Genomic DNA, 14,280 nt, shown 5'->3' with positions numbered 1-14,280 from the left:
GCACCGCCGTGGTGGTGCAACAACACAAACCACCACTTCCGATATTGAAGAAGCAGCTGTAGCCCTCGTCACGTGACGGGGGGAGTTTTAAAACGTGAGCTTTCTGCGAAGGATAGGTTCACAATTTTTCATGTGTCTTAAAACAATAGGTGCCTCAGAGAACATTGAAATAGGTTTTTCTTGCTGTAATCGTTCCCCCTGCTCACACTGACCATTAGAAGATCCCGTACCATGTAAGTGATGGGGGCCAAAATGTATTTAAAAGTTTATCTGAAGTTGTTATGAAGCTCCAGCCATCCAAATTAGTCAAAACAAGTAGATATCTTTCATTATTGCAGTCTGTTTAGTGGCCAACAGCAACTGTTTACCCAACAACAAGTTAAAGGACCAGTGTGTAAGATTTAGTGGCATCTAGCAGTGAGGTTGCAGATTGCAACCAAATGAATGCCCTTTCTGCCCCCCCCCCCCCCCCCCCCCCCCCCCCTTTCCAGACTTGTAGGACAACTTAGAGTTGCAAAAAAATGTGCAAGGCCCTCTCTAGAGCCAGTGTTTGGTTTGTCCGTCCTGGGCTACTGTAGAAACATGGCAGTGCAACACGGCGGCCTCCCTGGAAGAGGACCTGCTCTTATATTCCATTTCTGCCAAGTCCGTTCCGCAAGATGCCACTAAATCTTACATAGTGGTCCTTTGAATTGTTTTTGTCCATGCTGGATAAGGTTTATATTCTATTTCTGCCAAGTCTGTTCTACTTTAATTTGGCCATGGAGTGTTAAATTATTGCTGCATCATCCTGCAAGTATTTTGATGTGTACAGCATTGTCTTGTTTAACCTTCATAATATAAGCACTGCACTGTACTTTGAGTAAAGTGCCAATTCCAGTAACCTGTCTATGTAGTGGTTTACTCTCATTTTTTTTCTCTGAAAGATGGTAGTCAATAGTGAGATACAAACACTGCAAAGATTAAATCAAGCTATCTGAGTTCATACTACTATTGAGCAAAATCAAATAGGCAGCAGCAAAAGAAGGGAACAGGACTAGGCTTGTTGGTGCACATGTGTAACCTCCCTGGGAAAAGATGAAAGGGTCTCTGACACCCTCTGGCTGAGTATGATGACAGAGTATCACACATACTGGTTCCAACACACTATAGTTTCAGTTTATTTCCAGTTGCTAAGTAGCATTTCACAATACTGTCTGAAATAGTAGACTGATTGAGCTCTTTGATGGATTGCACAGACCCTTCAGCATCAAAGTTCATTTTCTACCTTGAAAATAGAAGTTTGACAAGATAACCTTGACTCAAGGTCCACTTCATAGACTGTATTTACTAGCTTTGAGTTTTCAGCCACATCTGATGGTCTTTATAAGTGGATGGACTTTGCAAACTCTATCCGACTAAGGTTATTAGTAGTTAAGCTATTTGAATTTTGACATTCTGCCATTACTTGTTGTAATTTAAACAAAAAGTTTAGACAAAGCTGACTGATACCATGGCTGCAGAATTTCTGACTTGTCAATTGGCTTTAAAGTCAAATAAATTAGGCCTGGTTATAAAAACAAGAGAAACACATAAAGAAAAAGATGCATACAAAGACCTGGATTCAGTGTAGAGAAAAAAACGTAATGACCAGGGGACATGGACACACAGTCACTATGACCTTGATCTGATATAAATCATTGCTTCAACTTTATTTTGCAGCCTCTACAAAAAATAAAAACAAAAATTGTGTTCTGGACAGAGAGAGCAGCAGAGCAGTAATTATTTTGTCACATTTTGACCAGTAAGTCTCTTTGCACTTCAGCAGCAGCCTTTAACAGCCACCAGAAAACACTTCAAAGGACCAGTATGTAAGGTTTAGTAGCATCTTGCGTAACGGACTTGGCAGAAATGGAATATAATATTCATAAGTATGTTTTAATTAGCGTAAAATCCCATTAAAATAAGAATTGTTGTGCTTTCATTACCTTAGAGTGAGCCCTTTATTTTTACTGAACGAGCGGGTCCCCTTCCACTGGGCCCACCATGTTGCACTGCCATGTTTCTACAGTAGCCCAGAATGGACAAACCAAACAATGGCCCTAGAGAAGGCCTTTCGTGTTTTTGCGTGAGTTTCACAGCCACCATGGATTCACCTACATGCATGGAAAGGGAGAGGTGAGGGGAGGGGAATTCAGTTGGTTGCAATCTGCAACTTCACTACTAGATGCCACTAAATCTTACACACTGGTCCTAAAACTGCTGGTGAAGCTCACTCAGGAGGGACAGGTACAGTAAAAAGCGGACTTAGCTGCAGGAGACCACTGTTCACTTCCCTTTTCCAACCATGAGTCAGGACAGTATTTTAGAAACTGTAACTACAATTGTCGCAGTGTTTACTGTTGCCATGACGACAAAGGTTGCCTAACTTTAAAGAAGTAGGAATGTTAACTTTAACCCACACTACGTTTCAAGTGATCATTTTAACCCAAACCATAATCTTTCCCTCACCCTAACCAAGTGGTTTTTGTGCCTAAACCTAACCAGACCTTAACCCCAGCATTTTCATACCATAAAACATAATTATTTTTTAAAAGTAATTTGGAAAGCACAGATAGAGGCGGCATAGCCTATTAGAAAACACTTCTAACTAAGTAATTGGACAGAAAGTAGTATTTGGGTGGAACAACTGCCTTGGTTGCACTTTTGCAGTCGTGAAAACTAGGGTCCTAGAAATGTGGCCCTAGAAATGTTTTTCCGAAACTGCAGTATCTTCTACTGCAGGAACACAAGATTATTATTGCAAGAGGTCGCTGCATGAAGCTACATCCATGGGCCACCAGGCCTGTGTGAGCTAACTGCTGTGGGAAGGAGCCAAAGTGGACAGTCTGAAGAAGGCTGAGTGGTGAGGATGACCCTATTAACCTGGTCACAATGAAACCAAAATGCTATATGGCGCCATCTACTGGCTTTAAAAAAGCAACTGTCATCGGCATGTTGTCAGCTCCCTTCTGGCGGTTGGCTTGAAGCAGAAATCCTTATGTCGCTGGTTCGAGTCCGGCTCGAAGGAGTAACTTTTTGGCCTTGATTAACAGGAGAATATTATTATAACAGTAAACTTATCGCTATTAGCCCCAGGAGCTAAGAGTCTGTGTTTCTCAAAGATAAATCACTGACAATCTTTCAAAAACCCAGTAGTTCATTTTAAAGGCATTTCTACAAGCCTAACCTAAATCAAAATATTACCCACGCTGCACAGTAAACCAGATTTTAAACCCATTTCCAAAGTGACTATTTCCTAATCTAAACAAGTTGATCAATTTGAAGATGCCTCTAAAAACAAATACATCTACAGTCTGTCTTTAAACTATAGGCTACAGTCAGTTTAATGTTTTTCAGTTCTGTGTCTCCAGCTTCCAGACAGTTTCAGTGGAGGCAGCTTGTCTGATTGATGGGGTGGGACGATGACTGGGAGGCGCCTTCCCTCTCATTTACCCCCCGTTTCCTCCACACCTCTTTGTTTACACCTAGAAGCCGGGCGAGTCCAGGCAGAAGGGCAGCAACTCTGAGGACTTCACTTTGTTCTTGTTGGAACAAAAAACAACAATGTTTGAGTCTATGTTAATCTTAATTTTACTGTCTGGAGCTTCTCGTGCTTCTGACGCCGGGGCTCCTTCCCAGCTGGGACCGCCGTCGCTCGGGTTCAGCTCCTCGGTCCGCTCGGTGTGTAAACCCATCCCTAGCACCCTGTCTCTGTGCCACGGGATCGGCTACCGGCACATGCGGGTCCCCAACTTGCTCGGCCATGATTCACTGAGGGAGGCCCAGCAGCAGTCGGCGGCCTGGCTGCCCCTGATCTCCAAGCTGTGCCACCGGGACACCAAGAAGTTCCTATGCTCGTTGTTCGCCCCGGTGTGCCTGCCGGAGCTCAGCGGGCCGGTCAGCCCCTGCAGGAGTCTGTGCGAGGCCGTGCGGGACGGCTGCGTTCCCGTGATGAGCGCGTTCGGCTTCCCCTGGCCGGAGATGTTTAACTGCACCCGGTTCCCGCGCGGAACCGAGCTCTGTATCCCCGCGACCGGAGCGCAAGAGGGGCGCACAGCGGAGGAGGTCAAACACGAGGAGGCGCTGAAAGGTCAGTGGACGCATCTGTGACAGTTCGGCAGCTTTTACTCCTCAGTTACATGTCAAATACAACTAGTTTAATTTCCACTTGGTACAGGTAAACTGTCAACTACATTTTCAATCAACATTGTCACCACAAAACAACTTTTTTTTTACTTTTTTAAAAGCAACAATATTTATATTAAGAGTTAAAAGACCACAACATAAATATATCAGTTCTTCAGTGATATGAAGAAGCCAAAGGATCCCATGAGGCTTATTCACATCATTAAAGAAGTCCAGATGCCTTTTACTCAGCACTTCTAGATATACTTTTGACGTATTTGTGGCTACTTTACTTGTCTTGAATATTTACATTTTGTGCTACTTGCAACTCCACTACCTTTCAGAGGAAAGTATACACTTTTTACTTTACACTACACTCATCTGACAGCTTTCAGATGATCATTATCCATTAAAAAAACATAAGTATATAAAATAGTTTGTAAAAGATCAGTGGTTCCTAACAATTTGGGCTTGTGACCCCTTACAAAAAAGCAGTGTGTAGTTTGGTCCCTTGTTTCAGACTTGTCAGCAGTTCCACCAAAGACAGATTTCCCCTCTAAACATCTCAAACTGTCTCATTTAAATTGCTGTTCAAGGCCCAAAGAGGTTCCCCCGATTTATCTTGTAATCGCTTGGATTGCTCTTTTAGATTGTTGTACTGGTACTTTAAACTAAGTAAATGATCCAAGCACATATAGATATCTGTTCATTCTTGAATACAACCTTGTAGCAGTTACAATACTACCTCACCTACCTCGCTTTCAGAGTGCATGAATCATTAGTATATAATTGCATAGTTATCTGCACAATGTATGAATCATCCATGTGGCCTAAGATGATGCTTCCCATCCTGGGGTGGGTGGACCCTTCCAGTGGGTGTGTTGGTTGTTTGAAATATTTAGATGGTGGAAATGCTCACAACTCACAGACATATGCAACCTGTGATAAGTAATCGCAAGTAGACTACTTTATTTTGGGGGGTCACAAGCCAAAAGAGTTGGGAACATCTGGCCTAAGGTATTGTAATGTATATAATGCTTATAGTTTTGATTGTCATTTCTTTATTTTATGATTTTGATAGATTTATTTCATTTTTAACTGTTCTTATCCATCAATTTGGTCTGATTCTTGTGCTGCTTTAACAATTAACTTTTCCTTCTCTGGATCAATAAAGTCTTATCTTAAAGTTTTGCATGACTTGATCACAGAGTTTCTGCTTAAAGACACCAGTGCCACCACCTTTATGATTTCTTTTACACCATCACACCTAGACTACCCCCATCACCTCACTGCAGACACAGACAGTCATCTAATCTGCTCTCCTTTCAATACTCAGGGAGCGTTATCTGTGATGCCTGTAGTCTGGCTGCTGAGGGAGAGACCGACATTCAGGACAACTTCTGCCACAGTCCATATGGTGAGAACAATGTGGGCCACAAAATACATCCTTTTTTCTTTTGAGAATGAGCAGAAAACAACTTACTGTATTATTACTCATACAACTGGTCACATAATAGATGATCTAATCATATATATGGGTTGTTTTACAATGTGTGTGAAATGACACGTTTGTCTCTCTCTGTGGCAGCATTTAAGATGCGTCTGGGCAGCGTGTCGACGGTGGGAGGGGACCGTCAGCTGGTGCCTCTGGCCCGAAGCCGCATCCTGAGGTGGGCAGGGGGAGGTGCAGAGAGGGCAGAAGGGGTTGGAGGCGCGATGGCCCACAGTGCTTTGTGGCTGCAGGAAGGAGGCACCTGTACGTGTCCGGGCTTGGACTCTGTGGACACAAACGAAGACAGAGGGTTAGAGGAGGAACGGATGGATAAGGGACAACTGAAAGGAGGAGGGAAGGAGGGGAATGGGGCGCAGGGTGGATGGTACCTGGCCCTGGCTCAGGCTGAGGAGGGAAGGCTGGTGTTGACTCGGCTGGTGAGGTGGAGCAGAGAGGACAAAGAGCTGAAGAAGTTCATCAGGGCGCTCCTTAAACAGCCCTGCCCAGAGCTGTAGACAGGCAGTGTTGTACTACAGTGTCGGTACCACAACCCCTCCTGCCCCATCAGTGTTATTGAGTACCTTGTGATCATACACAAGCTGTAACTCTGATGTGCTAGTAGCAACACTTTACAATAACGTACACAACATTTGGAGTAGTCAACAAAAAATGAGTAAAGAACAAACCAGAAGCTAACTGCTAATTAATGAACCGCTAACAAATAGTCTCTAAATACTATGTTAATGAAGCAGCATTTGAAGATTGGTTCCTGTGAATCTGCATACTGGCAATTTTCTTAATGAATGATTAACTCTGAAAAAGGTGTTAAATGGCACACAATCAAGAACAAATTTTGTTTTAAGTGGTGCATCATACTTGTGACTAAAACGGCATCATTGCTTCATGATTACCTTACCATTCTTCACCATTGGCACCAACATTTCAGATGCACAAGCAACACAATCTGCCAAATCTTTATTACTACTCATGGTCTGCAAAGGTCGATATCATTCCAACTGGGGCAATATTTGTGTATTTTCATGTATTTTTGTGTACATTTGTGTATATAGAAGAGACAAAATGTAATCCTTAGAAAATTATCAGCAAGAGTAGATAATTAGTTGTGGGTTTTTTTTTTTTACTGATTTCAGTTTTAAATATTAGGGGTAAAAAGGAGGTTATCCTGACTTCTATAAACAGCAGTGGAATTGTTATTCCTTTAACAATAAAATATTTCCTTATAGTCCCTATCCTGTCACCGTATATGAGTAATATCTTCATACATACAGCACACCCTTTGTCATTTTATTTCATAGCAGCTATAGTCTCAGTACTCTGATGTGTGAAAACTCTCATGTGAAGTGATGAGAAAAATGAGCATGTTTGGATGCTATAATCTCAAGTAACAAATCAGATGAAAAAAGAAGCACTGAAAGAAAAAGTGATGCAGCTATAAATCATTTATATTTATCTGAAAACCATTAATACACAAATTTTCAGATTTTTGCATTTTATTAAATGTATTTGTACCTACTGAACACTTTTAAATATTTGCTTTAATTTGTTGATTTGAAAACTCTTGAGAAGAGTGTATTTTTTTGTATTGACACATTATATTATTCCATAAATAAGCTTGTCTTGCTTTGCAGTGTTTGTGTTTTTCTTGAACTTTCTATCATGACTCAGTAAAGAGAGAAACTAGACTCCATACAGACACACACACACCTGTTGATGTAAACTTGATATTCCCTTTGGCTCACTCTGTCTTGGCAATGTTGTAAGTGTGTCTGATCAAAAGTGACAAAAATCATTGTTTGACAGCAATAGACTTTTAGGTTATATTGCTATGTTAGAGCCTGTTGAATGTAAATGATTAAAGGACACATACATGCACATGATGCATAAATAATTCATACCCCCGGGTCTCTTACCTTCACTGTCAGACACACACACCTCCGTTTTTCTACGCTTGTCTAAGCTGTAGTTCCACTTTCATCTTCGTTATTGTCTGCGCAGCTGCTCTGCCCTCGCCAAACATTTCAGAAAACAGGTGAGTATGTGTGTGTTTTTCATTGAAGAGGAAGAGAGATGTAATTCTGATGCAAATATTTTGCTAAGTCATCTGCTCTATGTGGAGCAGAAAGCCTGTTGAGTCTACAGTTACATGAGGCAGCAGAAACAACTAGATAGCTACAGCACTGCCTGTCACATATACTACAGGACTAAGAGCATGAAAGCTTGTTTTTATGTAGATCTCATCTTGCATTATTAAAAGTTTGGAGAGCATCAGTTTCAAAACGTGTTTAACTGACCTGAAATTTAGATGATTCAGTTAAAACTGTCACTATTGTTTGGTCTTTCTAGCCAATTGTCCTCTTAACATGTTTTACAATGATGAATATTCTTCTTTTTTCAATTAATTACAGTTGTGAGGGATATTCCTGTAGTTTTACAGCTTTGATCATTTAATTTGTGAAACAGTCCAAAAAGTCAGACCTAAGCAGACGTGATACCACATAAAGAACAGTGGAGTCACAGTTGTGGGAATGATGAATTTGCCTCTTAAAACATTGATAAACTTTGCTTACTGATTATTTTCATCTGAAATGACTAATGATCTTATTGCATTGTAAACCCTGTTGATTGATTCTCTATGAGTACAAACCTTTTGGCACCTTCAGTACAGGACGGAAATATGTGTGTAAGATCTTGCAGCACTAACGTAGAGTTGAAGCACAGTTTGGGACTAAATAACAGCTCTCAGCACTGAGGATCTTGCTACACCTCGATGATCCTCAGATTTATTGATTAAATATCAGTGGACAAAACGACAGTGTGATTATTGTATAAAAACATCCTACTTGTGCTGTATATGACAGAATGTCTCCTCATAAAAACATAAAAATATAGTTAAAAATAAGGTAGAACCATGTTTCTGATAGCAAGACTTCAGTAAGCAGTTGTATACTGAGACCTTTATCTTCATATTACTTTCTCATCGAAATGATCTAAAATTCCAGTTTCAAACCAGACTGAATGTGTTGCTTTCTACTCTGCAGGGAAGCACAGTTAGATTTAAAATACAGTTAGCCAATGTCACTGTAATCTATGAATATAAAGGCAGAGAGCAGGGAGACAGAAGCACTGAAATCCTTCGGTGAATTTCTGGTGCCACATTCATGTGAATGTGGTTCTGAAGTTTTGAAGGGGCACATGAGGACACTGCATCCACTTAACAGTTAACACTCTCTTTTTGAGCATACCTGTAAATGAGTATAAATGATTAATGAATCTACCTGGGTGTGTGTTTTTCTCTGTGCGAGCTAAGATGGTGTCCCCTGCTATCGCCCTGGCTTTCGTCCCCCTCCTGCTGACACTGATTATCAGGTACCGCTACTACTTTGTGCTGTTCTACCGGGCGGTGCTGGTGAGGATATGGAAGGATTGTGTCACCGGTCTGACCCGGGAGGAGCGAGCCTACCAGTATGTTCTCACCCATGCCACCCCTGGAGACCCTGACAGCATCCTGGAGGCCTTTGATATGTGGTGCAGCAAGGTGGAATACATCAGCAACATTGGGCCTAAAAAAGGTGAGCAGAAAAGTCACAAAAAAGGACCTGTTTATCAGATTTATGACTTAAAATCCATACAGAACATGTGTGTTTTTGTGTCTGGTTCCTCTGTGTGTAGGGCAGATCCTGGACCGGCTGCTGATGGAGCAGAGTCCTCTGACAGTGCTTGAGCTGGGTGCCCACTGTGGGTACAGCACCGTGCGGATCGCCCGGGCTCTTCCCCTGGGTGCCAGGATCTACAGCATTGAGATGGACCAGAGGAATGCTGCCATTGCTGAGAAAATCATCCGCCTGGCAGGGTTTGATGATGACACGGTGAGATGCTGCACAGCCCCCCCACCCACACACACACCTGAAACCTGTAACATGCATGTGCATATAAACTATGCTTGCAAACATCTATTTTCCTCCAGGTGGAGCTGATTGTGTTTGTCTTCCAGGTGGAGCTGATTGTGAATCCATCAGATGAAGTGATCCCTCAGCTGCGGTCTGACTTTGGTTTGGAGAGGCTGGATTTTGTCTTCATGGACCACTGGAAGAAATGCTACCTTCCAGATCTGCAGGTGAGTAGAATAAATCATAAGAAAGAACATTTTCACATTCATAAAAATTCATCAGGCAAGCAGTATAGAGGCATCAGAGTCAGATCCAGCAGGGTCAAAGATAGCTTCTATCCGCAAGCCATCGGACTGTTGTACTCTGGGACATCACATACACACACACAGAGACACACACACACTCTCTCTCTCTTTTCCCTGCTGGGCAATATTTATATTCGTATCAGAAGTATTTATCACTTATGTGCAAGACTTCACTTGAACACTGATGTGCAAGGCATACACGTAAATGTATAATGTATATTTGTCTCTTTTATTTGTTTTTTATTTTGTCTCTCTTTTGTCTTTCTCTTCTCCTTTTTTTTTTTTTAGTATTCTAAATATTTATTTCACACTGTAATTGGAACTAAAGCTTGTAGAAGCCAAATTTCACTGCCTTCAATGTTGCCAACCGCTGTGTTGCTGCGCATGTGATTACAATACTACTAAATATATATTGCTTTATATTTCTCAAGTATTTTCTCGACATACTATATATCCTGGTGTTGCAAAATCACCACTCATCTTCCATAGAAGCAAGCTAAAAATATATTTATTATTATTATTATTATATGTTGATACTCTTTCAAGTCTACATATGTGCCACTGACTGGGAACAAAAATTACTCTAAATCTAAATAAGTCTGTCTACTGATTCTTTCAATTGAAGGACGGGTTGCTTGAAGTACACGTTGCCTTGATTTTACAGTATGAACTCATTTCTTTGTGAATCTTTTTGATATTTAGGTACAGTTATGAGAGCTATCAGATACTGTCAAAGTAAATTAGTAATGTAAAGTCACCTCAAATTGTGCTCAAATTTGACCTAAATAAACCAGTAATTTACTGCTGTGATCAATCCCAGCGTTAACTCCTTCACCTTCACCTTCTTGATACTGCCTCTGTGTGATTTAAAGATGCTGGAGGGCTGTGGTCTGCTAGGCAAAGGATCCATGATCGTGGCCGACAACGTGCTGTTTCCTGGGGCTCCAAAATTCCTCAGATACCTCCGCAAGAGTGGCCTGTATGAGTGGAAGATCCACCGGGCCACACTGGAGTACAGCAAGGGCATCAGGGACGGGATGGCAGAGCTGGTGCACCAGGGAATCAAGTAGACTACACAGACTGGAACAGATGTCAAACGTTATAGGCATCATTTGAGAGTGGCAGGGGTTGATTTGATGATGATATGTCCCACGCTAAAAAACATTTTTTAGAATAACTGTGATGGAGAAGAGAACTGTAAATTCTTCCAAACTGTTACATTCAATTCATAACTGAAGTATCTAGTCTTTCACAGATCTGTAATATCTCAACTGAAGGTGCCGTGTAAACATCTTCCACAAACTCTGCAATACCTCACTACCAGCACCCCCTCCTGGTTTAAACAAAAACCAGGAAAAGAAATCGTCATGTAACCATTTAGTAACCTAGTTACTACAGAGACACAATTGATTAATTTCAGTTGGGGACCATTATCACACGTCACCCCTCTCACTCTCCCCCATGTTTCCAGTCACTTGCCACTGTCTGCTATTTAATAATGGCAAATATGTAAAAAGAAAAAAAATCCGCAAAAGAGCAAATTCAATAATAAATATTTTATGCAAAACTACACTCAAGGTCATGTCATTATTACTGAGTTACAAAAGTCCTTTGTGCACAAGTTTGATATTACTTCATTTCAGGAGGAAAATTTAACCTTTACTTGAGTAAAGTCTTTGCTGACATTCAGCTAAGTGTTAAATTTCATTAATTCTTAATTGTCACTGATTGAATTGACATCGCTGCCACCCAAATTCTGATTTATACCATTTATCAGCACTGTTCTTTAATTTATCTCACTAAACATTACAACAGCCTGTGTTCTTCAATACTATGACATTATGTAGAAAACCAAAAAAAAAAAAAAGTAGAGTAGAAAGATGAAACCCAGATTTAATCAAAATGAGTTAATTTAATACAAATAGTCAAGGCATCCGTTCATTTAAATACAAAGAGTCACAGCCTTGGTAAGCAAATCTAGGACAGACACCACATAATATTGATGGACACTGTGTGAATTCCTGTTTTAATTAACATTCTGACTGCTTTATCAAAGTCAAAAGTTTAAAAAAAACTATTAAAATATGTTTCACTGACAAACATTTTTTGTATGAACATAATACTATTTCAGAAAAATTTCATGAAAATTCCACTGAAGATGTGATATCTGTAACAAAATATTAACGTTTAACACACACATTTGTCTAAAAAATGTCAGAGTTGGATTAAGGAAGTTACTATATGGTGAAGTCTCTGTACGTCTCCTTCATAAGTAACAAATTATTTAGCTGACTGACAAATTGTTTATGCTCAGTCAGCTGTTTGGAGACTCTCGGAGAGGTGGCACATGACTGATAATATGACATGGTCAAGGTTCATTGGGCTGACATGTGTGTGCGTGTGTGTGTGAATTTTAGAGCAGGGGGAGATGTGTGGAACTGCAGACAAAAGAAAATGACAAAAACATGACGTGCACAGGCATGCACACAGTATTTTCACACCCATTCTCTGCATGTGACCAGGTAGCAACACTCTAAGCAGCGTCCACTGATGTCCACGAGCCTTCAAGGCAGACTGCAGCTCAAAATTAGACATCTGTGCCGGATTTACTCAACCTCCCACTGAAGAATATCATGGTACAAGCAACTATATTCTTTTCCTGTTTACACAAATAAAAAAATATATTTGTGTCACACACTGAGGGACCAGCAGTCAGGTTTTAAGTGCAGAGTAGGAACCCAGTGCCAGGCTAAAAAAGTCTTTTTTCTCAAATCATCCATTGGTCTTGGTCTTGGTCTGCACCCTCCATGTCCACCTGACAGAGAAAAAAAAAAACAAATTAAAAAAGTATTATTTGTACATGTTAAAAAAGAAGCTAAAACGAAAAAATTTATAAACGGGATTAAAAGAAATTTCAGTGTATTTAGCAACTGTTCCTTCAATTAGAAAATATATTCTACAAAACATATATTAAAACACCTCATTGATCTCGCCGTCATCGGGTGACTCATTGTAGTCGTTCATCTCATCCATGTCCTGCATGTCTTCTTCATCTTCTGAGTCTTCCTCGCTGTCCTCCTCATCCTCGTCATCCTCCTCTTCTTCCTCATCATATCCGGCCTGCAACCGGGATATACAGAAGACATTCACAGATGAAGGACGCACACACAAAACCAGATATTTTATCTAACAAACAGACACCTCCAGGTCTCAAATATGAGACGTAGGCTCCAGAGTAAGATTTTCTGCACAATTTGTATTGACTGTGCCCAACTGCTAAATAGAGAGTGACCAGCTTTTTAAGCACAAGATGAAATGCAGCAAGCTCTAACTTAAATGTATTTGTACAGCATACGAATTAAAGAAATCAGTATCTTTCTTTCATTGTGTGGCAATTTATGCATTACATGTTAAAGGCTACAAAAATATAGTACCTCAAAAATAGGTTTCCCAATGGGCATCAAGTTGTTGTCCTTCTCAGCAATGCTCTGCAACTGAGGTAAGAGAGAAAAAAAACAAAAACACATGACATGAGAGCCTAATAAATCAGTATTGGCATATCCGTCTGATACTTTTAAATGAGACCATCTTTTTTGTCTTTTATTCTCTTTTACTGCATTTGTTTTCTACTTTTAACGCTGCGTCCTTCCTGCTGCTCTGTTGTTGTTGTCATGTGTAATTTCTTTTTGCCAATTCATTTTTGCATAATTGAGTTCCTTTAAAAAGCACTATAAATAAAATGTATTATTTTTATCATTATTATTTATGTGGGGTGATTACTAACGAGAACTATCAAAGATACATTTGAGGTAATTTAAAAACAGTGCCTCCCTCACATGGTTTGTCCAACAGGGAGCACTGACCAGTTTGTTTTCCAACTGTAAGATGATAAACTGTAAGTTAAAAAAAAATATATATATATATATATATATATATATATATATATATATATATATATCATCAAATACCTTGGTCTTGAAATAGTGTGTAGTGATATGTGTATGTGAACATATCCAAGTGTTCGTGTGTTTCCACAGATGATGTTTTACCCAGGTTTGGTGCTGTTGCTCCTGCTGGTGCAGCTCGGTCTCGTCCACACAGGGACGGTCCAGGTTGAACCACAAGGTCTCAGTGATCCGGGGGAACAGAGAGGGGAACAGCGTGGACATGTCTGTCATACGGGGGACAACAACAACAACAACAACAAACACTGTCAATCAGCACGCCTGTGATCAGACTGGAGTGTAACTATGTGCAGGTTTAACCCAAAAACAAAACGCTAAAATGCATTTTAACGTAAATAAAAGAAGCCATTGGTATCTGTTAGAGCTATTGTAAGCGAAGCACACACACACACTGTTTAAAAGGCGACAAGAAGGATGATATTTTGAGGTATGGAGGGTTAACACACGATTTAAAGACCAAATTC

At 40.4% G+C, this 14,280-nt stretch overlaps 3 protein-coding genes across 3 annotated transcripts in view; 2 read left to right on the top strand and 1 right to left on the bottom strand.

Moving 5' to 3' along the window:
- Window positions 1–127: 127 nt before the first annotated feature.
- On the top strand, window positions 128–7,736 carry sfrp2l (secreted frizzled-related protein 2 like). The gene is made up of 4 exons (XM_067594534.1): window positions 128–233; window positions 3,511–4,111; window positions 5,483–5,563; window positions 5,735–7,736. Exons 2-4 carry the CDS (start codon window positions 3,586–3,588, stop codon window positions 6,151–6,153), a joined length of 1,026 nt encoding a protein of 341 aa, XP_067450635.1. The 5' UTR covers window positions 128–233; window positions 3,511–3,585; the 3' UTR covers window positions 6,154–7,736.
- Window positions 7,737–8,742: 1,006 nt separating this feature from the next.
- tomt (transmembrane O-methyltransferase) lies at window positions 8,743–11,773 on the top strand. Its single transcript, XM_067594529.1, has 4 exons — window positions 8,743–9,228; window positions 9,329–9,525; window positions 9,651–9,773; window positions 10,724–11,773. Exons 1-4 carry the CDS (start codon window positions 8,925–8,927, stop codon window positions 10,919–10,921), a joined length of 822 nt encoding a protein of 273 aa, XP_067450630.1. The 5' UTR covers window positions 8,743–8,924; the 3' UTR covers window positions 10,922–11,773.
- anapc15 (anaphase promoting complex subunit 15) overlaps window positions 11,720–14,280 on the bottom strand; it is a 2,788-nt gene continuing 227 nt past the window's right edge. Inside the window, exons 2-5 of the mRNA XM_067594530.1 lie at window positions 13,901–14,022; window positions 13,286–13,345; window positions 12,831–12,971; window positions 11,720–12,666 (exon numbers count right to left, since the gene is read on the bottom strand). Of these exons, the coding sequence (XP_067450631.1) occupies window positions 12,619–12,666; window positions 12,831–12,971; window positions 13,286–13,345; window positions 13,901–14,020 (369 nt within the window). The 5' untranslated portion in view covers window positions 14,021–14,022 and the 3' untranslated portion in view covers window positions 11,720–12,618. The remainder of the gene's footprint in view (window positions 12,667–12,830; window positions 12,972–13,285; window positions 13,346–13,900; window positions 14,023–14,280) is intronic.

This window comes from Thunnus thynnus, chromosome 7, assembly GCF_963924715.1.
Source record: "Thunnus thynnus chromosome 7, fThuThy2.1, whole genome shotgun sequence".
In the NCBI taxonomy this organism is placed as follows: Eukaryota; Metazoa; Chordata; class Actinopteri; order Scombriformes; family Scombridae; genus Thunnus; species Thunnus thynnus.
Note: the sequence above shows the minus strand (reverse complement) of the source record. Positions and strands in the feature narration are given on the sequence as shown.